The sequence below is a fragment of the Myiozetetes cayanensis genome, unplaced genomic scaffold, assembly GCF_022539395.1.
Source record: "Myiozetetes cayanensis isolate MyiCay16 unplaced genomic scaffold, myiCay2020 scf17, whole genome shotgun sequence".
In the NCBI taxonomy this organism is placed as follows: Eukaryota; Metazoa; Chordata; class Aves; order Passeriformes; family Tyrannidae; genus Myiozetetes; species Myiozetetes cayanensis.
Genome location: NW_026087378.1, coordinates 467,805 through 491,141, shown reverse-complemented (window position 1 = coordinate 491,141; position 23,337 = coordinate 467,805). Strand labels below are relative to the sequence as shown.

General features: G+C 47.7%; 1 protein-coding gene and 1 long non-coding RNA gene across 2 annotated transcripts; both read left to right on the top strand.

Annotated features, from left to right (window-relative positions):
- Positions 1-2,036: 2,036 nt before the first annotated feature.
- On the top strand, positions 2,037-3,010 carry PURA (purine rich element binding protein A). Its single transcript, XM_050311960.1, is given in 2 exon segments — positions 2,037-2,108; positions 2,110-3,010. Coding segments are annotated over 2 exon segments (948 nt in total). The 5' UTR covers positions 2,037-2,061.
- Positions 3,011-3,132: 122 nt separating this feature from the next.
- On the top strand, positions 3,133-22,621 carry LOC126638561 (uncharacterized). The gene is made up of 2 exons (XR_007628632.1): positions 3,133-3,238; positions 19,380-22,621. It is a non-coding gene; the product is annotated as an uncharacterized LOC126638561 (long non-coding RNA).
- Positions 22,622-23,337: the final 716 nt, after the last annotated feature.

Here is a 23,337-nt window from a genome sequence, read left to right as displayed (position 1 = left end):
AGGGTGCAGCCTGATAACCATATGGGAGACACTGATATGACTGCAACAGGAGCTCCCTGCAAGATCCCATCCAGGTTTTGGCCATCAGTACCTGGACAGGGCATGAAGAGCTCCCATTGAAACTGGGGGGGAAAAAAACCACCTTTTTGCTTTGTTTTCTTTACTTAAATAGCCAAATGATGTATTCAAGCCAAACTCAGTCTCAAAACCAGAGTATCAGGTAGTTGCTGTGACTTCCAACACAGAATAGTGCTGGGCAGGCAGGGACTCATCAGCACAGTCCTACCAAAGCACAAATGTTGGCAGGTTGCTCCTGGGATTGCTGGTGTCCGCCTGGAGCACATCCACCCTCAAAACAGTAACACTGGTCTGTGCTGGGATCAAAAAATAACCTCTGCTGCTGGCCAGTACCATCAGCACCAGTGATTCCCACCCCACTCAGAGACAGACCAATTATGCAATTATGCATATCCCAGCTCTACCACATGGATAAAGCAGTGGTTTATCCATAAAGATACCTGGTGGCATTAGCAAGACAGGTCTCAGTTAAGGCTGTTTAATGCTGTTTGCCTTCAGGATAAAAAGAGCAAATCAGTGCAAAGGGGTTGCCAGAGCTCCAGCCTGCAACCTGGCATGGATGCAGTGAGGTGATTCCAGCCTGGACACTCAGTTCCTACACCAAGGACCCCTCAAGAGAGTTTGGGTGGGCTGGAAATCAAAGGCAGCATCTGTGCATCCCGAGCACTCAAGGCTTTCCTGCAGCCGACAGCTCAGCCATCTCCAAAATATTCTTTCTGTGGGAATAGGAAATTGTTTCCCTATTTAATTGTTTAATTATCCACAGAGTCTCTATCACCAAGGTTTTAACCACAGCCATGGGGCAGGCTGGAAGTTCCTCCCATGATATCCGAGCATCCTCTAAGTCTCAGTTCAATCCCTGTCTCCTCAATAAGGCATATGAGTGCCAAACATATCCTGTGGGCCACCCCAAAATTCACCTCATTCATTGTGTAACACTTGCAGGCTGTTTAGGATGCTTAAGGTAGATCAATGCTCTCCACAGAGGGAGCTGTCCTGAAGCAACAGGCGGGGAAATTACTTTTACCCCAAGCAATCCTGACACTTTGCTTGCTGACCTGCAGGAGAAACCGTCCTTACTTGGGCTAGAGCTGGCTTGGGATGGGGGTTTGGAAACAAGGACTATAAGCTAAAGCATCTCCTCCAAACCTTCAAAACCCATCCTCAAACCTCCAAAGTCCACTTCCAAACCCCATCTCCAAATAGCCGCTACGCGGGATGGGGGGGGATGCTCGATGTGTGTGCCCGTCCGCCCCCAATCCCCATCCCCGCTGCGCTCCGGAGGGGATTCCCTTTACCCCGCTCCGCTCCGAAGCCCTATTAATTAACTCCACTACCAACTTCCCGAACAAACACACATCCCACCCGCGGAGCCCGGTAATCCCACCGGGGCGGAGGGCCGGACGGTTCCCTCCGAGGAGCACGACCCGGTGGGGTCGGGAAGGCGGTGGTGCCGAGGGATCGGGGGTCGGGAAGGCGGCGGTGCCGCAGGATCGGGATCGAGGTCGGGATCGGGAAGGCGGCGGTGGGGTCGGGATCGGGAAGGCGGTGGTGCCGCGGGAATCGGGATCGGGGTCGGGATCGGGACCGGGGTCGGGATCGGGACCGGGGTCGGCGCGGCGCGGCAGCTGCAGTATCCGCGGCGGCCGCGGGGCGGCGCTGGGCGCTGCCGGCGCTCACCGGGGCGGCCGGCGGCGGGGGCCGCTCTCTGCCGCCTTCCCGCGCCCTCTCCTCGCTCCGGCAGATCTCGCGAGAGCGCGGCCGGCTGGTGGCCGCGGGGGCTGTTGCAGCAGCGGCGGCGGCGGCGGCGGCGGCGGGAGGAGGAGGAGGAGGAGGAGGAGGAGGCGGCGGCGGCGGCCGGGGGCGGCCGAGGCGGCGGCGGCGGCAGGAGGCGGCGGCGGCGGCGGCGGGGGGCGGCCGCGCCGGGGCGAGCAGCGGCGGGCGAGGCCCGAGCGGCGGCGGCGGCGGAGCGGCGGCGGCATCATGGCGGACAGAGACAGCGGCAGCGAGCAGGGCGGCGGCGGCGGGGCGCGGCGGGCGCCGGGGGCCGGGCGCGGGCGGCGGCGGCCCGGGCGGCGGCGGCGGCGGAGGGGGCCCGGGCGGCGGGCTGCAGCACGAGACGCAGGAGCTGGCCTCCAAGCGGGTGGACATCCAGAACAAGCGCTTCTACCTGGACGTGAAGCAGAACGCCAAGGGCCGCTTCCTCAAGATCGCCGAGGTGGGCGCGGGCGGCAACAAGAGCCGCCTGACCCTCTCCATGTCGGTGGCCGTCGAGTTCCGCGACTACCTGGGCGACTTCATCGAGCACTACGCGCAGCTGGGGCCCAGCCAGCCCCCCGAGCTGGCGCAGGCGGCCGACGAGCCCCGGCGGGCGCTGAAGAGCGAGTTCCTGGTGCGGGAGAACCGCAAGTACTACATGGATCTGAAGGAGAACCAGCGCGGGCGCTTCCTGCGCGTCCGCCAGACCGTGAACCGCGGCCCGGGGCTGGGCTCCACGCAGGGCCAGACCATCGCGCTGCCCGCGCAGGGCCTCATCGAGTTCCGCGACGCCCTGGCCAAGCTCATCGACGACTACGGCGTGGAGGAGGAGCCGGCCGAGCTGCCCGAGGGCACCTCCTTGACTGTGGACAACAAGCGCTTCTTCTTCGACGTGGGCTCCAACAAGTACGGCGTGTTCATGCGGGTGAGCGAGGTGAAGCCCACCTACCGCAACTCCATCACCGTCCCTTACAAGGTCTGGGCCAAGTTCGGCCACACCTTCTGCAAGTACTCGGACGAGATGAAGAAGATCCAGGAGAAGCAGCGGGACAAGCGCGCCGCCGCCGCCGCCTCCGCCCCCGCCGCGGGCGCCGAGCCGCCCCCCGAGGCCGAGGCGGCCGCCGCCGGGCCGCCCGGCGCGCTGCTGCAGGCCGAGGAGCCCGAGGAGGACTGACCGCCCGCCCCCCGGGACGCGGACTGGCCCCGCCGCCGGCGGGAGGGGCGGGCGGGCGGCGGCGGGGCGCGGGGCGGCGGCCCGAGCCCCCGAGCCCCCGGCCCGGAGCCCCCCCGGCCGCGCCGCCCGCCCGGCGCCCCCCCCGCCGCCCGGCAGCAGCAGCAGCAGCGCCTCAGACCCGCCACCCCATCGCTGGATGTTCCTCCACTTTACCCACCGTATCAAACAGTAAGCAGCTGCTAAAAAAACAAAACAAAAACAAAAACAAAAAAAAATCAAAAAAAAAAAGATCCCCAAACAAAACAGAAACAAACAAACAGAAAAAAAAAAAAAGCGAAAAAAAAAACAAAAGCAAAACACACAAAAAAAAGAGAGTCAAAAAAAAAAAGTAATAACATTATATATGAACTGTGTTTCCTACTTGATTAAAAATATAAAGAACTGAGTGTTTATTTCCCTAATTAACCGAGAACTTTTGTACACGTTTAAGCTATTATTATTAAAAGTGTTTGCAAAAATGGTCAAGATTATAATATTGCTGAATTATATAAAAAAAAAAAAAGTCCTTTTCATGTTGAGCTAACATTTGACTTTAGCACAAAAAAAAAAAAGAAGAGATATTTTAGAACACGTAAAATAATATTTTTAGTTTTTTCTTCTCATTTTGTTACCAAATTTCAAACCTTACATGGAGGTTACTATAGTATATTTGACACCCTATATACCTGTGATTAGAGATGTGTATATATATATGAGGGCTAGGCATGCTGTGTGTCTGAGCTTTGTCTAAATGTTATGCAGAAGTTTGTAGAGTTAAAAGGTACGTAGGTTTAATTCATGCAAGGTAAACAATAAGTGCTCTCTTTTATACAATATGCATTGCATCTGGACCTTAAACATATAAAAATGGTCAGTGAAACTTCTGTGAACATGAAGAAAAATTATTAAAAAAGGCATTTAAATGAAATTTGCTAACTTGTGATTTTTACGTTTGAACCAAAGTTATTCAAATAGTAAAAAAAAAAAAAAAAAAAAAAAAAAGAAAAAAAAAAAAAAAGAGAGAGAGAGAAAGAGAAAAAAACGAAAAGTAAAGAATTTCCTCCCGTAATATTTTTTTTCTGCACCTGTTTGGTTTACAACTGAGTAGGCGTATTGTCATTATTGTGTATATGAGATGTACTTGTATTGTTCATAATATATTTTTTTTATTCTGTGTACTTAAAAGTACTTTATCCTGACGTGCAGCGGTTTCCAGTGCACCTGTTTTTTTGGACAGCAGGTAGCGAGTCTTTCCGTGTCGCCACTGGCACTAGCACTATCCTGAACTCGGGAGAGGTCCGGAGCGATGCTTTGATCCCTGTTAAACTTCCGTAGGCCTGTTAGGAACCAGTGCAGTGTGATCCCACTGAGCCATGGGGGTCGGAGTTTGGTTGGACAGTGAAAGCCAAGCCGGTGTGTGTCCGTAACGGATTTCCATGTAGCTGTGGTGCTAGTTATTACTGGCTACATACCTGGCGAGCCTGGCCGTGCCCTGCCCTCCCCGTCCCAGCTCTGCTCCAAGCCTAGGCTAGGGAGACGCAGATTTGTCAGAACACTAATCTGTCCAGGTGTGTTCTCCAAATTGAAATTGTTTGTAATAATATGATAAGAATAATAATAGACTTTTTACAGGTTGTCTTTGTTGTTTTCCGGTTATGTTTTGGTTTTGTTTCTGTTTTTTTTCTTTAAAAACAGAAGGAAAGTTGGTGTGCTTTTAATTGACTAACTTCTTGCTGCTGTATAGTAAAATATTAATATATTTTTATCATTAAACTGCTGCATGACTATCATCATTGCGAGTGAAGAGAAAATGTTATAAAAAAAAAAAAAGGAGATGCCTTAAACAGTGAAAACAAAACTTTTTTGTTTGTTTGTTTTTTCTTTTCTTTTCTTGGCTGGAATTCAGTAGGAGAGCATTTCAGAGAAACTAGGATTTTGTTCCACTCGGAAGTTTTTTTGGGATGCAATCATTTTGCTGAATGGTCTTGGCAGAGTTAGGGGCCAGGTAGAGCTGAGCTGCTCCTGTGAGAGCAGGAGCTGCCGGCGCTTCTTTACCGAGGGGCAAGGATGGAGTTTTGGAAGGGTGGGGAGAAAACGAAAAAAAAAAAAAAAAAAAGCTTGTTTTAAAGAATTTGATTTCCTGCTGTCATTTTATTCCCAGTTGAAATTATAATTCCCTTTTTCTTCTTGTTTTGTTTTTTGTTTTTTTTCGAGATGTACTGTAAGTGTCAAAACAAGCTGTTTCCATTGTACCATGCATTATTGCCCTTGAAAGAAGTTTGCTGTTAGTGTTCACAGAAAGTTAAACACGAGACGCTGGTAGCGAGGTGTTTCTGTTTCTTTTTAAACAATCACTGGAAATGTTTAAAATTGCTTTAATGTGCACTTTTCCTATTTCCCAGTAGTGAAATAAGCTTTTTTTCGGAGTGCGTAATGTGACATTTGAAATGGTTCTCAATTGCATGTAAACATGTGTCTGATAACCTGCTTCTGATTCGGAGGCTCTGGATGGGCAGTTCCAGCGATTATTGTACTTCAACTGTGATGTGTCGGGACTGCACTCTCCATGCTGCTAGACGTAGTTAGGAATTTAATTGCTTTGGTTTTTGCTACTTGATTTGATTGTCTCGGTCCTGCTGTTCGCTGCCCTCCCCAAAGTTGTCGCGCTGCCGACGGACGCGCTCCGGCGCCCCGTAGTTCCAGCGGCGTGTTCCCGGCAATAAGTAGCGGCAGGCGAGGCGAGCCCGGCGGAGTGTCCTTCCGTCCCTCCCGGCTCCTGGGAGCACCGCTAAGCGAGGCAGGCTGCTCCCGAGGTCTTCCTCGCCCGCGCCGCCCGGATCCTGCCCAGGATCCGGCTGACCCGAGGAGCGCCCGGGCCGCGCGGTTCCAGTCAAACCAGTACAGCCTGGAACAGCCCGCGGGCAGTTCTGTGAACAGTGTCCGAGAACTTGTGGTCAGTTTTTTGTCTCGTTTTTGTTTTGGTTTTTTTTGTTTTCTTTATTTTTTTGGGGTTTCTTCTGCGTGTTTCGTTGGGGTTTGTTTTGTTTTGTTTTGGGTTTTTTCCCTCTTTTAATGCACGTTCTGTATGTTCAAGGACTTGATGAATGATAATGAAAGACTAAAATGACTGTAAAGATTCGTGGGATTTTGCTCCTGGTTGTTTTAGTTTTCATTTTTAATTTTCTTCTCTTTTTTTCCTTTTTTTTGTTTTAATTTTTATTTTCCCGGCGGTGCTCGGTACTTTACCAAGGCTCTAATATCTCAGTATTTAAAACAAAGTACAGAAAACCCTGTTTAATGTTAGAAGAAGAAAGGTATATTTGACCATATGTGTTGTTTTAAAAAAAGACAGTATGCTCAAATGTGCCAAGATACCTAATTCCTGAGAAGTATGCCTTATATTTTCCTTGATGATATGCTTTTAAATGTCTTGTAGAATAGGTCCAAGAGCATGATAAAAGCTACTTTATAATGACTACGTGCAAGAAAACTTGAAATTCATTGCAATACTGACATTATTTTATTTTTAAGTTAAAGGGACACTGTCAAGTAATTTACCATTGAAACAACCACCCTTTAAGTGGTTTTATGCTAACGGGGAAGCGTCGTCCGAATTCGAATTCTATTTTTTATTTGTTAAAAGAGGAAAAAAAAAAAAAAAGTTAAATTGCTCTGTCTTTGAGAATTTAAATAATAAAAAAAAAAAAAAAAAAAAAAGCGAAACAGCACGAGCCGCTGTCGATTCCTGCCTCTTCTTTGCGGGCCCGCGGCGGGAGGCGGCTCGCCGGGGGCCGGGGGGATTGTGGCCCCGGTGCCGGGAGCGCCAGGCTTGGGCCGGGCGGGATCCGCGGAGCCGATCCAGGAGCCCGGCCGCGGGATGCCGGGAGCGCCCCGAGCTTCCCGCCGGCCGCGGCGGAGCGCTTGTTTGGGTTTTAAATTGGAAAACTTAACTGAAAAAAAAAACAACAACAACAATAAAAAAAAAAAAGGACATAAATACTTGACAGTGTCGCTTCGTGCGTATCCCGCGCAGGGGTTGAAATGTGCTGGGTGTGGCGCTGCCGGGAGAGCGGTTCCCAGCCTGTCCCGGGATGTGGGAAGCGCGGAGGGGCTGCGGGTGGGTGCAGAGCCCACCCTGAGAGCCGGGCAGAGCTGCTGCCGGGGATTTAACCCCTGCTCAGAGCCGACCGATAACTTCTTTTTTTTTTTTTTGGTTTGGTTTGGGTTGGGTTTGGTTTTTTTTGGGAGCAATTACTTTGTTGCCTTTAAAAATAGCACTGTAACCACCTTTTTTTATGATTAGCTGTAGTGTAACCTTTGTCCCTTCAAACTATGCAAGCTATGAAATGTAAATTAGGGATCAGTTAAAGATAGTTGATTATATTCAATCAGATGACATTCATGCACTAACTGGAGTATATACAGATAAAGCTATTAGAGTGACTTGTATGCTAACAGCAAGATATAACATACCTACCTATTCTAAAAAAAATGACTATTAATATTGTATAACAGGACTGTGGGGGTTGGGAGGGAATGTTATCTCTTACCTTCTTAAAAGGGGATTTAAGATTTTTATAACTGTTTTTTCCATCAAACTTTAATATTTTTGTCAAATTTTTAGGTATTTAATTTGTAAAATAGATTTTACTTTGTACTGGCGTACAGAAAATAGGGGTTGATTTAAACTTTTTTGAAGCCAAGTGATCAAGTACATTTGTAATAAAAAGTCAATGGATCTATATCAGTCGTACTCACTGTTTTCATTTCTTGTACGTTCTAATGCAGTGGCGCTGTATGTCTCCCAAGGAAAAAAAAAATTGGGGAGGGGGGTGGAAGGAGAAGGCAAAAATGTCAGCGTTGATGCTGCCAATTGATGCGACTTTGTGTGGGCAAATGGCCCCTGGTCAGTGGAGATTTGGTAGATATGCATTTTTCCTAAAAAAAACACAGTGCACTTTTTCCAGAAGGGTTTATGCAAACCTGACGTTTTTGGCATGTCTTCACTTCATGCTTCCACCTTGGCACCCGTAAACTCTGTAAAGCCCCCGCTTTGGGAAGCGCCTTTTGCTGGCACTTCAGAAAAAAAAAGCAAAACCAAGCAGAGCAAAACTCTGATTTCTTCTAAGGTGGTGAACTACGGCACATGATGTTTTTGCACCCACACATGTTGTCTCCCTTCCTCAAAGGTCTGCCACTTGCTTTTCTCTAAGCTCAACAGGTCAAACTTTTTTTGGGTTTTTTTGTTTGTTGGTTTTTTGTTGTTTTTTTTTTTAAAGTAAAATTGCCAAGTGTTTTGGATCGAAGACTTCAGCAGATCCACGGAGGTTGGATCCAACACCTTGCAGAGCACTGACATAATTATTTTTTTTGGTTGCTTGTTTGCTTTAAACCCGGTCCACCCCTTCCCTTTCCCCCGGGCATATACCAAATCTGCTTGACTTGTCTGTGGCAGGAGTTGTGGGAGCCAGCAGGGAGAACGATGACATTAATGTACAAGAATGCTAAAACAGGTTTACATTTCAGGGGGCTCTCGTCAAACACAAAAACTCAAAGTGTAACTAGAACCAACCAATTTCCTCGGTCTTGCTAATCCGACGGGTAGAAAGCAAGTCTCTCTTAGGTGAGTTGGAGAGAAGGCAGGGAAGGCAAATTCTTCCACAGCTGTGCAATTTGCTCCTTCAAAAACCTGCTGCTTCTTACTGGATTTGGGTGGCTTTTGGAGAGGAAGGGCTCTGCCTGGAGCGCTGGGAGTTTCTCTTTTTAAATGACACTCTCAAGAACTTTTGAAATCCTGGTTTACATGGGGTTTTTTCTTTCTTTTTTTTTTAACTTCTCCTTTTTTTTCCCTTTGCCTTTTGTTAGGCTTACCCAAACTTTCCTTTTATTTTCTTCCTCCCCTCCTTCGCTGGCTGCCTGCTCCTTGTTAACTCAGCTTACGTAGCTGGAGGGTCCGCTGTGCGTGGTGGGGTTTGGACTGTCTGGAAGAGGAGCCCGGTGTAGTTTGAAGTTCTCTTGCTGGGTTTTGTACACTCACTTCTCTCCCTAAAAGTTTTACTCTTCTTGGCTTTCTCCTGTAATGCATGAAGACAGGTGAAGGGCTCTTAATTTTTGGTGGCAGAACAGAGAGGGCTGCACGCAGAGTGTTGTCACAATGTTTTGACAAAACCGACGAGGTAAACAAGTGAAGTTCCATTTTTATTCCCGATTCCTTCTGCCGTTGCCATCTCCTGTGCTGCTTGCAACAATGAAAGAGAGTTTCAGCCCAGAGCTTTTTTCAAGCCTGTGGTTCCTTTTTACTCTGCTCACTTGCACATGATTTAGCTCGTTGGCACCGCGAAATGTGCGTGGGTTGTGAGCGTGGCAAGGAGATACGTATATAGAGTTTAAAGCTAGTTAAGGTTAATTTAAATGGACTTCCAAAATTATAAGCTTTGTTAAAAGCCTGTTTTACCCAGAGCCTAATTGTTGGGCCTGAAGTTCATGGCTTTTTTTTTTTTTTTTTTTTTTACTGAAGTGGAATCTCTTTGTGTTGGGATGGCTGAGGGTGATGGGCTGATGGTTCAGAAAGGATGCTCCTCTCAAGGATGCTCCTCTCATGTGGCAGTTCTGGAAGCTCTGCTGCTTTAGTTGGGCTGCCTGCTCTGCTCCTATCAGAGAGGCTGCTTCCCTCCTCCCGCACTGCTCGTGCCAGATGGTCCCAGGTCTGCTCTGGGAGTTCCTCTTAGCCTGCCTATCCTTCTTTTTCACTTTTTATCTTTCCAAAGCATTTCAGTTCCTGACGAGACTGTGTTTTAGTAGCACTGCAGTCTGGGGGAAGGGCAGCTCACACAGGAGTCCAAAAGGCATCCCGCTCCTTGTGAAATACAAGTGGGCCACGAGGCTTTGCTGGGCAGTGCGTTGTGTGTTGTTAGTGCAGAGCAGCTGCAGATAGCAGAAGTAAAGGCCAAATCATCCATTTTTAGAGGTTCAGAGCGTTACTCCTCCAAAGGCATTCTGGATATTTTGCTGCAATTTGGATGGTGTAGAAGTTGCTGCTGGAGGAGTACACTGGAAGGCAAAGGATGAGTGGGTTTGCTTTGGGCAGGTGTGTTGCTGTGTCGTTAACAAAGGCATTTCCTGAGCCAGCAGACTCAGGGCAGGTACCAAGACAGATGAAAAGAGTTTGTCCGAAGGGGGGAAGCTCCCAGCAGTCACAGCAGACGAGGAGCTGTGTGTATGGAGGGTGGGAAAAGGCCTTTGGAGCAAGGTAGGAAGGTTGGGGCTGGCAGAGGTGGACGGCCAAGCTACACCTGGGCTGCTGTTTGAGTGCATCAGCATCTGCACAGGTGTTGGGGGGGGAGTGGCACTTGGAGAAGTCCGTAAGATCCCAATGGCAGAGGCTCTGGCAGAGCCTTTGCCACAGGGAGCCGAGGGGTGTCGGGCAGCTGGTCCCAGAAGATCACGGGGTATCTGGGATAGCTCTGCTGGTCCCACCTCTGCAGTTCTACGTCTGAAGCCAGAGGAGCAGTCGTGTGGTTTGGGAAAGTTGGGGCACGTCACTCTTGCCTCTATAAAAGTAGTAACCAGCTGTGTAGCCCATTTGAGGCAAAATATCACAGAAGAGGGAGAGTTGAAGTCATACAACAAGGAATGAGGCATGCTCTCATGGAAAAATGTCAGCTGGAGATTAAGTGAGAAAAGATAAAGGACTTCTGGCCCCGCTATCTGCCTTTTGAATGTTGACTGATTAAAATAAGACAGAGTGAATGGCTGGATATCCCCAAACCATCTTTCACTGTCCCTCTGCAGATCGATACTGCTGGTTCTCCTTCTCCTGGAGAGGGGACCAGGTCCTGAGCCTTTTGCTCTGGATGGCACCACGGCCAGCCAAGATGGAGCCCTGTAGATTTTGCCTGTGTGTGGGTGTTGTCTCGTTTTGGGTGACCAGGACCCTGTGCTGGATGTCCCCAGGGCCGTGGCAGTGTCTGCAGTAGCTCTGCAGCTCACGTTGGGCAGGTGGTTCTGCAGTGAAGTTCTGTTCCTGTGTGATGTAGCTTGGGTTTGTCGTGGAGCACAGCACCTGATCTGGTTTGGGTTTAACTGAGACAAAAGACAAGATCTACCAGCCAGTGGGTATAAATTCATCAGACCAAGCTAGAGATTAAAATATCCAAAACACAGACAATGTGACTGTCCAGTCCTGAGCGGGGACTGCTTTGCTGTTGAACTTGGAGCTGGCTGTGCTGATGGCTCTGAAGATGTGGCCCCAGGTAAAATAGGAGACTGCCTCAGTGGATGGCCTGGCCATTTCTGCACCTTGTCTGGAGCCTTAGGTTCATGACATGATCCTTTCTGGATCAGCCATCAGCTGGGAGAGCGCTTGATTTGAGTGGGAATTGCTGGATCTCCCTGGCAGGGAATTCTGTCTTAACTCAGATTCCTTCGGCATCGGCTGGTTTGCTGTCCATCCTGATGTTAGCTTTGCAAAAATAAACATCTTAGGCCTTTCTGAGTGTTAGGCCACGTAGCAGACTGAAATGCAAAGAGGACTGGCTGCAACACCAGCTGTGGGAGTTTGTGCTGGGCCTCCCGGGCTGTGGTGCTGAAGCATTTTTTTCTTGAAACACTATCTTGAAATATGCAGGAGGCCAAAAAAAAAAGTTTCATTCTTTCTGTCAGAGGTCTGAGAGGTGAGAGGTGTGGATTTACTTCTGCAGTGAGAAAGGATGGCTAGTAAGGGAGGCTTGGAAGGAGGTGGCTGTAGTGGGACCTGTCCTCTGCATGCCACTGGGATGGCAAGTGCGTGTCTTGGAGAGACTTAGACAGCTTTTCTGGGGAAAACCTCCTCATGCTGAAATGTCATCCCAGTCATGATGTTGATTTCTATAGAGGGTTGCTTGTAAAGGTGGCTTGCAAGTTGAATCTGAAGCCCCGTGACCATGTTGACCCCGCTGGGTTTGGATTTGTTGCTGGACATGGTGCAGAGACTCTGTGACAGCCCCAGTGGGGGAACATCTTGATGCAGGAGATCACATCTCACTGATGCACCTCAGAGTGCAGAGATGGCACTGTCATTCTTGCAGGAAGGTCTGGGAGCTGAGCCTGGGCTCTCAGACATCATCATCATCATCCGCTGGACTGATGCAGAGCCAGCAGTGGCACAGGGCTCTGTGGGGCTCTGCTGTGGGGTGACCCCCCCCGGCACGGTTTGAGCTCCTCTGTGGCACCACTGTGCTGATGTGGCTGGGGCCAAGAGGACGATCCGCATCATCCATGCCTGGGGAGTTTCTGTTGCTGGGAGCTGAGGGTCAGTAAATGAGCAGGGCTGGTTTTTCCATTGCTGGTGAATGTCTTGGATCTGCAGCTCGGGCCCAAACCGCTGGCTGCCCATCGTGTCTGCAGTGCCCTCCAGCTGCGGTGTCAGAGGGTTGGCAGGTTTTGTTCTCACTCTGGGTAGAAAGGCAGGACAGTGGTTGTGCCTCGGGCAGGACCTGCCTGTTGGGACATTTGGGAGCAGCGCTGCCATTTGAAGGATGTCTCTCTCCCCTAGGCTGGGCTTGCTGTAGTGTCTCCCTGGGGAATAGGTTTTGTTTCTCCGTGCTCCACCCTGGCTGCTCAGCAGTGCAGTGCAGGCTGATGGCTTTATTGCCCGCAGTCCCCTGAGATCTGGGACCTGCCTGCGCTTGCCTTTTGCTCGGGCATTCCATATGGGCAGAGGAGCTGAGACCAGCAGCTCCCAGGGAGCGAGTCTGCACTGACACATCGGTGTCAGCCTGTCCAGGCCCCTCAGAACTTATCTGAGGGTCGAGAGGTGAGCACTGGGATTTCAGGGACCAGCTCCTCTCTGTGTCGGTCCAGCAGAAGAGGGTCCAGCTGTCTCACTTTTGGGCGAGCTGATCTGTCAACATTTCAAGAAATGCCAGGGCTAGGAATCACGGAGAAAGGATTTTGTGAAATCTGGTATTTAAACCTCCCACTCGAGTGATGCTGAGGAAAGCTGGCAACGTAGCATTGGCTTATCAGGAGCTGTGTGGGCAGGTCAGCTTAAGAATAATGTGTGAGCAGCACCAGAGGTGAAGGAAAGAAGCCGGTGTCTGGTCAGGTGTAGAGTTTAAATGGGGTCAGAATTTCTTTTTATTAAAAAGACTGTTTTATTTAAATAATGAATGACAGTAGGATCACCGTTGCCAGGGGCTGCTGAAGGGCAACCAGGCAGGTCTGAGCAAAGTAGGGACTAGAGGCTTTGAATTATTTTCTCTCATTAATAACTCTGAACTAAGCACTGCAAATTCATGCAAATGTCATCTCTGCTTTCATGCAGGCAAACAGTTTGGTTTATGGATAGGTCTGCTGTGTTCAGAGGCTCATTCCACCTTTAAAAAAAAAAAATAAAAATTGGCTTCTGAGCTGCACCTGTCAATAAAAGTCATGGAAAATGAGTCCTGGCAGGCTTTTGCAAGGCCGTATGTAACTTATCTTGTCCAATGAAAGTCTCTAATTGGTGGTTTAAAGTAATTTAAAAAAAAAGAATCCGTTAACGGTCAGTCTATTTTTAGTTTAAAGATGGACTTTATATGGTCATAAAGTAAAATTCTTTGCTTAATTATGGGAATTGAAGTACATTGGCTTAATTGCACTAGGAACTGCACACAAGAGTGCAGAGAGGACACGCTTTACGAGTGATTGTCTGCTGATAAAATACTACACAGAGCAACAAGTGGAGGCACTCCAGGCTCCAGAAAGCATCCTGAGGCCACAGCTGCTGAGCTGGCAGGGAAGAGATGGCATCAAATCCTCTGCAGGTGGTCCGGGTCCATTCCCACCACAGCACTGGCTGCCTTGCCTTGTGTTTGTGGAGACTTGGAACTGGATGGGATTAAAGGGGCGATTTATAAGGAAAGGCTTGGTTGAGGAGTTGGTTTGTGTTCTGGAGATGCCTCCAGAAGGTGGGGAAGCAGCTGTGGATGGCAGAGGATTTGGTAGTGGGACATACAGGTTCCTGATGATTAGGAGATCCATCTGCCCGTTTACCTGTTGAGTGGACAAGTAGATCCTGGAAGGTGTCAGAGTGCTTGGGGCAAGCCTGGGGCTGTCATCCCTGAAGCTGAGTTCCCTGGGAAGCTAAATTTGGGAGCCTGGGAAGAAGATGGAATTTCGGACATGGCAGTACCTCTTCCTAAAGTCTCAGGGTGTGCCTGGGAAAAGGATGTGACGAGTAGGTGAAGTGAAGAGCCAGGACTTCACAGCATGGGCTGGTTTTCACTTCAGCCAAGGTGTCCCTTGACTGGTGGGCAGGGTTTTGGAAGGATGGACTGAACACAGCACTGGTGGAAGGCTGAGGATGTTCTGTGTGGGGCACATGGAGGTTGAGGGCAGAGTTGTGTGTGCAGGAGGGACAACCAGCTGCCAGGCTGTGGGCTGGAGCAAGGAATGGGCCCGTCTGTGTGGAAACATGAGACAAAAACAGTTGTTGTAGACTGCTCAGTGGGGAAAAAAGACCTTGGCACAGCTGGTCTGATTGAAACATGGTGGGGGTGATGAAAATCAATAAGACACTGCATTACCTGCCATCACACTGTACTGAGCAGGTGTGCTGGGGCATGAAGGAAGAACACAACATCTAAAATTTGCTGTAAAATCTGAGAGGAAACTGGAGTAGTGACGACCAAACAGCCGCATGTATGTTGGATATAAATTCTGTATTTTAATGACATGGAGATGTTAGGAAGTTTTCTATACCAGACTAGAAGGAAGTTGTGGATTTCATGGGGTTTGGGAGAAAACTAAGGCTCATGCATCTTCATAAACCTGTAAGAAAAAGTAAATTCCATTATGACCATGCTATCACAGGTTGTTTGGGAAGGAGCTGGCTAACATTTTGGTGAGCAAACATGTCAATTTACTTAAAGGATCATGTCTTGTAACAGCCTGGTCTGGAGTAAGCCTTGCTTTAGGACTAAGACATAAGAACTGGTTCAAGACACAATTACTGATGAGTTGTTAAGTAGCAGCGACCACAGTACAGTTACAGGTTCAGCATCCTCAGGGGTGGAAGGCAGTGGACTAAAAAAAAAAATCACTTGTGTTACAAGATATTGCAGGGGAAAAGATCAGAAAATAAAGTCCTTAGCCTTGTCAAGGCAGCCCTGTAGATACCTGGAAAGGTTGCAGGTGAGACACAACTCTGTCGTGAAGGAGCGAAGTAAAACAGTTGTTAAAAATATTTATAAGGAAGGGGCTAAGGACAGAAGTCCAGGTCTTGAGGAGCAGACTGGGTGAGCCATGGGGTAGGGCAGGTGACCATGATCTGGAAATAAAGCAGTTTTGGAGGGGCTCTGCAGAGCCAGGGGCCTGGAGGAGTGAACCCTGTCTGAAGGACATCAAAGAGAGGGCCGGGGAGAAAATCTGGGCGTGCAGGACCAATGACACAGTTCATTTCCTGCACTAGTTCGTGCTGCTGAGGTGACTTCCCCGTGTCACTCGGGAGCGAGTTTGAGAGCCTGCCATCACCCAGTCCCTTTGGGTACTAAAGATAAGGAGCCTCCCTCTGAAGCTCAAGTGTTTGAGGGCAGAGATGCTGGAGCAAAGTAGCAAATTCAAGTGGAAGGGCAACAGGTGTATCGAGGGGGTTTTTAAGAGTTCGGGAGAGCAAAAATAGGGCTGTTAAAAACCAGCTTAGTATTCTCCATGACTAGGTAACATTCTAATGTTGGGTTATAATTTTTTTTTAATTAAAGTATTAATTGGGGCACTGGCAATTACAGATCAGCAACCCTGAACTCTGGTTGGAGAAGGAGAAGCTGAAACACTGTAACTTTTCAGTGTGTGAGAGGTGGAAAGCAACATACTTTCCGCAAAGAAAGGAGGTTGGACCAGGTGGACCTCCAGGGTCCCTTCGAACCAAACCATTCTTTGATTCTGTGACCAATCTTGTTTTCTGGGCCATCTACCAGACTCTTTGGACATGTTGACAAATAGCAGGAGGTGAAGAATGAACTGATCTTTATTTGAGTGTTTATAAAGGTTTTTATCAAGTGCTTCCAAGAAGGCATTAAGAAATATGCTTCCAACGAGAAGAGAAATATCACAGAGTCCTTCTTTGGTTGCAGTTGATGTTGATCATTTGTCTAGTCTAGCTGGAGAAGGTGATCAAAGGCCTCCAAGTCTGCATCTTCAGCCTTTGACCAAATGAGTTTCCTTCCATGGTTTTATTAATCCCAAAGTTGCTGGGTGATGGATGGTTGATTTTCATTGAACTATTCTGCTGGACATAAGTAGGTCCAGGCTGCAACATCTGGTTGGGTAAAGGGGAGAAACAAGCCCAGAATACTGGGTAGCATGGGATCTAGGTTTGTCCTGTAATGCAACACCCCCAGTTCAAATTCCTGCCCTGAACTGGACTTGCAGGTCTGCCAGATGCCAGACAGTGCCTCAGCAGCTGATGTTGTGGGTATGTTCTGTTTAGTTCTGTTTTGACCAAGAAAAATCCTAAAAGGCAGTGGTTTTGATGATGGGCAGAAAGGGAAGGAGCGGGGAGAGAGGCCTGGGCAGCATCTTGCAGGTGTTTTCCTTTCAGGAGGGTTGGTGGTGTGTGTTCTCATGCAGACTTGTGTTGCCTCTCTTCCCAGGAGACCCCGGAGGACCCACAGGTAGCTGGTCTCAGCTGGAGCAACCCTTGGCTGCTCTGGCTTCATTTTAGGCTTGAAGGCATGCCAAATACCCTGGCTTCTGCCACCTTCCCTGTCTCCAGTAGATCATGGTACCAGAGAGTGAGTGCTTTGATGAGTTGTTGGAGTTTGCAACAGGAGCAGGTTTACTGCAGGTACCACATGGCTTTTGGTCAGAGTTCATGTTTAAAGACAGGAATTGGCAGCTGATGGAGCAGAGTGGTTGGGTTATGTTGGAAAAGTGACTCCAGCCTGGCCATGGCTGGAAAATTAAGAAGAGCATGATAATGTCTGTCTGTCCTGTGAGCGTGCAGCAGTGGGGCTGACCCTGGGAAATGTGAGGCAACAGGCAAAGGGGGAAAAATAAAGCAATTTTTAATGTTCCACCAGTATTGCTAGGCTGTAAGTGAGCTGCAAAATTGAAGAATGTCAGATTCTGTTAACAGAGCAAATGAGGTGAAGGTGTGTAGCCTGCCACAGGAATCCTGCCTATCCCAGGTCTGTGAGGCTGCTGAGCTGAGCCTGCACCACGGCTCATTAGACCCCCACAGTGTCCCTGTGCTGTTCTCCCTGGTCATCTTGGGTGGTTGTCACGGCACAACCTTTGTCCCTACTCCCTAGAAATTCCTTAGATTACTCACTTCTAGTTAAATTATACCAGCTGACTTTGAAGTACTCAATATAAAACCGTCGTGGTATTGCTTGCATGCTAGTTCCTTGATGTAAGAAAACAATTTCTTGTGCTCTCTCTTTAGGAATTTGGGCTTTTGAGTTTTCAGTGGGGAGTGTTGTACGTGCCCAACTGCACAGGGTCGGGCCCATCTCTGTTTTAAAGTGTTATTTCACATCTGAGATTAGGAAACAAACCAGAAGATCAAGTTGTCAGAGGCTCAGGTGATCATAGTGACTCGTGCTAAAGGCTCCGTCCTCGTAGAGACCCGCACGGCTGCTTTGTGTAACTGCTGTCAGAGCTCTGGCGTTTTGGTAATAGCATTTCCTTCTAAATGTACTGAGTATACTCGCCTTTAAATCCTGTTAGGTACTGATAATTACTGTTGGTATCCTGTACATTAGCTCTGTACTAGCATTCACATCGGACTAGGCTTAATATCGTGAGTGTCAAAGATGACTTGAAAAAAGGAAACTAATTTATACCCTTCCCATGTAGTGGGTGGTTTGTAGAAATACCAGGAGTGCTGCAACTGTCTTCCCCCTTTTACCTGCTGTGATTTTCTGCAGGAGAAAATACAGATTTAAATCTATTTTTCCATTCTTTGGAGACACTGAGATATTATCGTGGTGAGGTCCATGGAAATACCCAGACAGACTGGGCCATCATGCAGAGATAAGGCATCTTTTCCATTTAGTTGTGTTGGTTTTTTTTTCTGCTGCTGACCATTCTCCAAGCTTTTTTTTTTTTTTTTTTTTAATGTAAAAAAGCTATTCCCTCATCTGTCCAGTGCAACACCCTCTAGGATATTTGTGGTCTTCCAGAAAAGGTAGACAGGACTGGAATAACTAATGACAAAAAATTGCCCATGGCACGGGAGGGCAATCCTTGTTTTCAAGATAAAACCCTATCCAGACCTTTTTCAGACACCCCTCAGCACACCACAAGGGTATAAATCCCGAGTTTTTCTTTTCCAGGTGATCTTTCAGGCCAAGTAGCAGAGGGCAGGGGTTTGCCCTCCCGGCGGGGCTCAGCCCCGGCACAGCCGGGGTTCCGCAGGTCCAAGTCCCCGGCACCTCGCTGGGCATTTAGGGAGCTCCATGGGGTTGGCTTTCACCGTGTCCTCAATTTGGATCCCCAGGGCAGAAAAATTAGGACTTTCTCAGTTAAAGAAAAAGCCAAAAGTGAAGCAAAATCTCTGGAGAGTTGTGTTTCCCCACAGCAGTGACGGCCCCTCAGCACCCACTTTCTGTTCAGCCAGGACCCCTGGGTCAGTCCTGCTGGGTTTTTAGCCATCTTGACCTCATGTTTGCAAATATTATTGGTAATATAATGCTCTATGTACAAATGTCTGTGTGGCTCATGTGTATGTTTCTGTGGTTCAAGTCAGCCACAGACTTCTGGAATTTCATTGTACTTTGGTTAAATGTTGGACTTTTAACTCTTCTACTGTATGGCTTCTTGATTTCTCTTGTCCAATGTGGACCAACTCTATTTTTGGAAATAAATAAGCATGTAAATAAAATGAATGGGTTTATGCCACTTAACAAGAAAATGCTTTATTTAAAATATTCACTCAGCCTTGTATATTTTATGGTATCTCAGGGAGCAGCGGAGGCTCAGGCCCCAGCAGCCTTAGTGCTGAGATACCATATTATGTACAAATTCTCTTCCAAGTGCTTTTGGAAGAAGATTTCCCATCTCCTGAGCCAAACCCCCATAGGACCAGCCTTGCAGAGGAGGGAGGGGGGAATCCAGGAACACGTAGTTTAAGGGGAGTAAAGGGAAGGAACAGGACTTTCCTCTCAACACAAGGCTTCTGGTTTGAGGTGTCCGGGTGCCAGGGATGCCACAGGGCGGTTCTGAGCTCCTGCCTGGGAGCACGTGGAGATCAGGAGCAGGATGACATCTTTTTTTTATTTTTATTTTTTTATTACTTTTTAAAAAAAACTTCTCCATATAAACCAATATTTACCAGTAATCCTGTGTTTCTGTTTTTGTTTTTTGGCAGACTTTTACCAGTAAATATCGGTTTATTCCTGAAACCAGAAGCCCTAAACATACCTTTGTTTATAAGGTCAGTTGGCATTTTGTCTCTCTCGTTCCCCACTCCTCCCCCAGTACAACCCAGCAGGTGATTGAAAGGTACCGAGTTCTCTTTCTAGTTTTCCTGCTCTGCATCTCTGGGAACTGGAGCCCGCAGGACCTAGAGCCTTCTGTTGGTAACGTAGACCCGAGTTTACAAATTATTCTTTTACCATTTTAAATCCTGCTTTTAAGGACAGAGGTGTTCCCTCCTGCCCACCACGGGGAGTGGTAGAAACCCCTGGCAATGCCTAAATTGCTCCTCCTCTCCGAAGCCTGCGGGTAGGTCTCTCACAAGCATCTTCAGGCTTGGGGCTGAGAAAACAATTTGATCCCCAAATATACACTAAAAAAACTGCCATTTCTGGTTTACAGTGAGCAGGACTGGGGGAGGGAAGGGCGGGAAAGGAGTTTGGAAATTATTTCCCCCCCCCCAAACCCCTTTTTTTTTTCCTAGAAAGCAAACGTGACATGGGGAGGAGGGAAAGGATTTTGAACATGGCCCTTCCTAAACTCACTGTAAACTCTTCCTCCAAGGCTGGGAGAAAGGGCAAGTGAAAGTTCTGATCCTTAAAAGGACATTGCTGGGTGTCTGGGACCCCAAAAGCAGCTGGTGATTTGTAAGGATGGGAATCACTTTTGGTTTATCGCAAGACAAATAGACTTGGGAGTGAGTATTGAAGCCTCCAAGTGTTTGTCACCCAAACACAGCAGCATTTTGCTAAAACACCAGAAACAGAGAAGCTGGTGAGGGATAGAAAATGAATTGACTGCATGGTCCCTGCCAATTTTTTTTTTTGTCTCCCAAGCAAACAAAATAAAAAAAAGAAAAAATCCAAACCCATCCCGGACCCCCAAAAAAGGTAACCTCCCAAAAAAGCAAGTCAAAGAGGGTCTCAAACATCCAGGTTTTGTAGTGTGTGGTTGTCAGGGGTGTTTCTGGCATAGCTGCAGCCCAACCATGTCCCTTTAAGGAGCACCATGGCTCGTTTCCTCCTCACGAAGCCCAAGCTGAGGGTTGTGCCGTTCCTGAAGCTCCTGCAGCCTTAGTTGGAGTCCAGAATGAGGGGAGCCCTTCCAGCTGTGCACTTTGAGCTGAAAACTACCTTTCCTCCCCTTTTGCAGCCTGGGTGGTTCTGATTGCTGGCAGTTCTGTAATACAACCTTAATCTGAGCAGTTGAGGCTGGTCCTACCTTATCTTCAGACGTCTTGCGGAGGACTCCTGTTACCAGTTTGGTACTCAAAAGCTCCACCCCACCATCAGAAGTCACTTTTTGTTTTTTTCCAAAGGCAGTGATAGCTCACCCTCTCTAGCTCTAATGGAAAACATGATAATTGCAATGCAACTTTCTAATAAATTGTTCATATATTCATAATTCCGTTGCAATCCCAAATTGGAGAAGAGATCTGTTAAAGGTATATATTAGTCTAGATTTTTCTTATTGTAAATACTGTAATTTTATAATACTGTCAATATTTTATTAACTTAGAAATATTTAACAGAGTTTAATCTATGGTAGTTGATTTATTTATAGGTTTATGTTGCAGCCAATTACATTCTAATGTAAGATTAACTTTCAGCATGTAAACATTGAGTGAATATATCATTGGAAAGATTAAGAGAGAAAACTCTTGCTCTTAATCTGTAATATTTACTCCCAGTTCCCAGTTGGGAATTATTTCATGAAATATTAGGAGGTTTTAAGAGCTCATGAACCTAAAAACTGCAGCTGGATTTGAAAACTTGAATTTTGAGATGTACCTGGCTCTTTCACCTTGTGAACAAGTTCACTTCAGTACCTGCTCTCTGTAGCACGGAAGTCTTTATTTTGAGCAAAGGGACACTGTCAGATCAATTTTAGATTTTTGGGTGGGGTTTTTTTTTTGGGGGGGGGAAGGCTAGGGGAGCCAAAACGCAGCCCCGGTGCGTGTGTGTTAATTCCTTTTGGATCACAAGGGGAACAGCTCTCTCCTGAGGCTTTGGGCCCCTGGGCGGAGCATTCCCGCAGCTGGGAATGCCGCATCCTTCATCCCTGCGGCCGGGCAGGGGTGGAGCTGCGGCCACTCCGAGGGGTCCCCGCAGTCCCGCGTTCCCGGCAGCGGCCGCCGTCGGAGCTCGGGGACGAGGGCAGAGCTGCACAAAGACTAAAACCTGATGGGTTTTGACCAAAGTTTTTTTTTAGTTTTAAGTCTCTCTCTCTCTTTTCTCCTGATGGTGTCCCTTTAGCATCATAAAGATGTTCTCTGAAAACCATGAGAAGTGATTTTCTTTCCGAGGCAGGGGAGAATTTGGTCTGTCACGTGTTTGCAACGCAACTTGCATAAAAATACCAAAAATATGCCGAGGGTTTTCACAGGCGTTGGTATCTTTTTGGAGTGTAAAAGTTAATCTTGATTAGAGATGTGCCAATCTATACTGCTTTCCTGTAGTGTTGTTACACTTAGGCATTTCAGTTCACTTACAAATATATACTGTAACAGTATACTTTGTACAGATTTATTTAAAAAAAAAATTATTTGAAAACTGAAATAAAGTAGGCAGAAAATAAAGATATTTATTTTTCATTTGACTATGTAAGAAGGTATCATTCTTTTGGTTTTAGTGCACTGGTGTACCAAGGCTCAGAACCACTGCTTTCTCCAGCTCATAGGATGCTTTTCCAGACTGTGGATACGTGTATGTGTACTGCTGTGTTGATAAGTAAAAACCAACGATGGAGTTCGTTGCTTTTATACATCCCAAAGAGAAGTTCTCCACCGTTCCCTGTCTGTTTTCTGACCGAAAAGGCGTGTTTGTGAACAGTGTTCACGCGAGCTCTGCCATCCCACCCTCACATCAGCTCACACCAATGCCAGGATGGGAGGAGTTGCCAGCGGACCTGCCCCAAAAACACCCCGGGCCGCAGTGGCATCGTCAGGGAGCAGTTCAAACCTGTGTCCTTTGGGCTTTGTGTAAAGCAAACGCAGAACAAGAAAAAAATCGAGATGTTAAATCCATTAGAAAACCAATTCCTTATTGTACAGTAGTATGGAGATCTCTAGTCAACCTGCCATTAATAATAGATTCTTATTTTTTGAATGATCTATTTAAAAGAACAGCAAGCATTGTATTTGCTAGTAAATCTGAAGTGTTTACATGGAATTACTAAATAAATTATTTGATCTAAGATGGCTCTCATCAGTGCTGATTTTTAATAATGGAAATTCATTTTGGCAGCTGCTTTTTTACTTCGTGCTGTTCTTTAAAATCTTCCAACGCAGGTTTGTGGTTTTGTTTTTGGTTTTTGGTTTTGTTTTTTTTTCACTGCATCCTTGTGGTTCCAGTTAGGTTCTGAGGAAGAGGCAGAGCCTGACAGGAGTGCTAGCTCATGTTTTCCAACCCCCTTCATGAGGCTGCCCCTTCACATCCCAAACAGCTGAGGTGGAGCAGGATGCTCTGAGCCCCAAGCCCTGCTGCTCACCTGTGGTTCTTCCCAGGCTGAGTCCTGGTGCATGGAGAGGGAGGAATTTATTTAGCAGAAATCATTGGGATAGAAGTAAAACACCATCCTGCAAGGTAACGAGTTCTTGAACTCAGTTCCAGTGAGGCTTGGTCCTGCTTTCTGCCATTCAAAGGCTCCAGGAACACCCCGTGCTCCCATCCCCGTTCCCCTGGTCGAGGCCCATGGATCCAGATTAGGAGAAGCAGAGAAGCAGATTAGGCCTTAGGATCATCAGCAAGGCCAGAGGCAAGTTTGGGGGGGTTCCACCCCTTCCCAGCCCCAAGAGCTGCTCTCTGACATGAGAGCTGTGCAGCCCCCAAAGCTCCCTGGTGCTCCAGGGCTGGAGGATGGGGTAGGGAATGCCCAGGGCGGAGCGGCTGCAGCTGGAGAGCGGCAGGAGC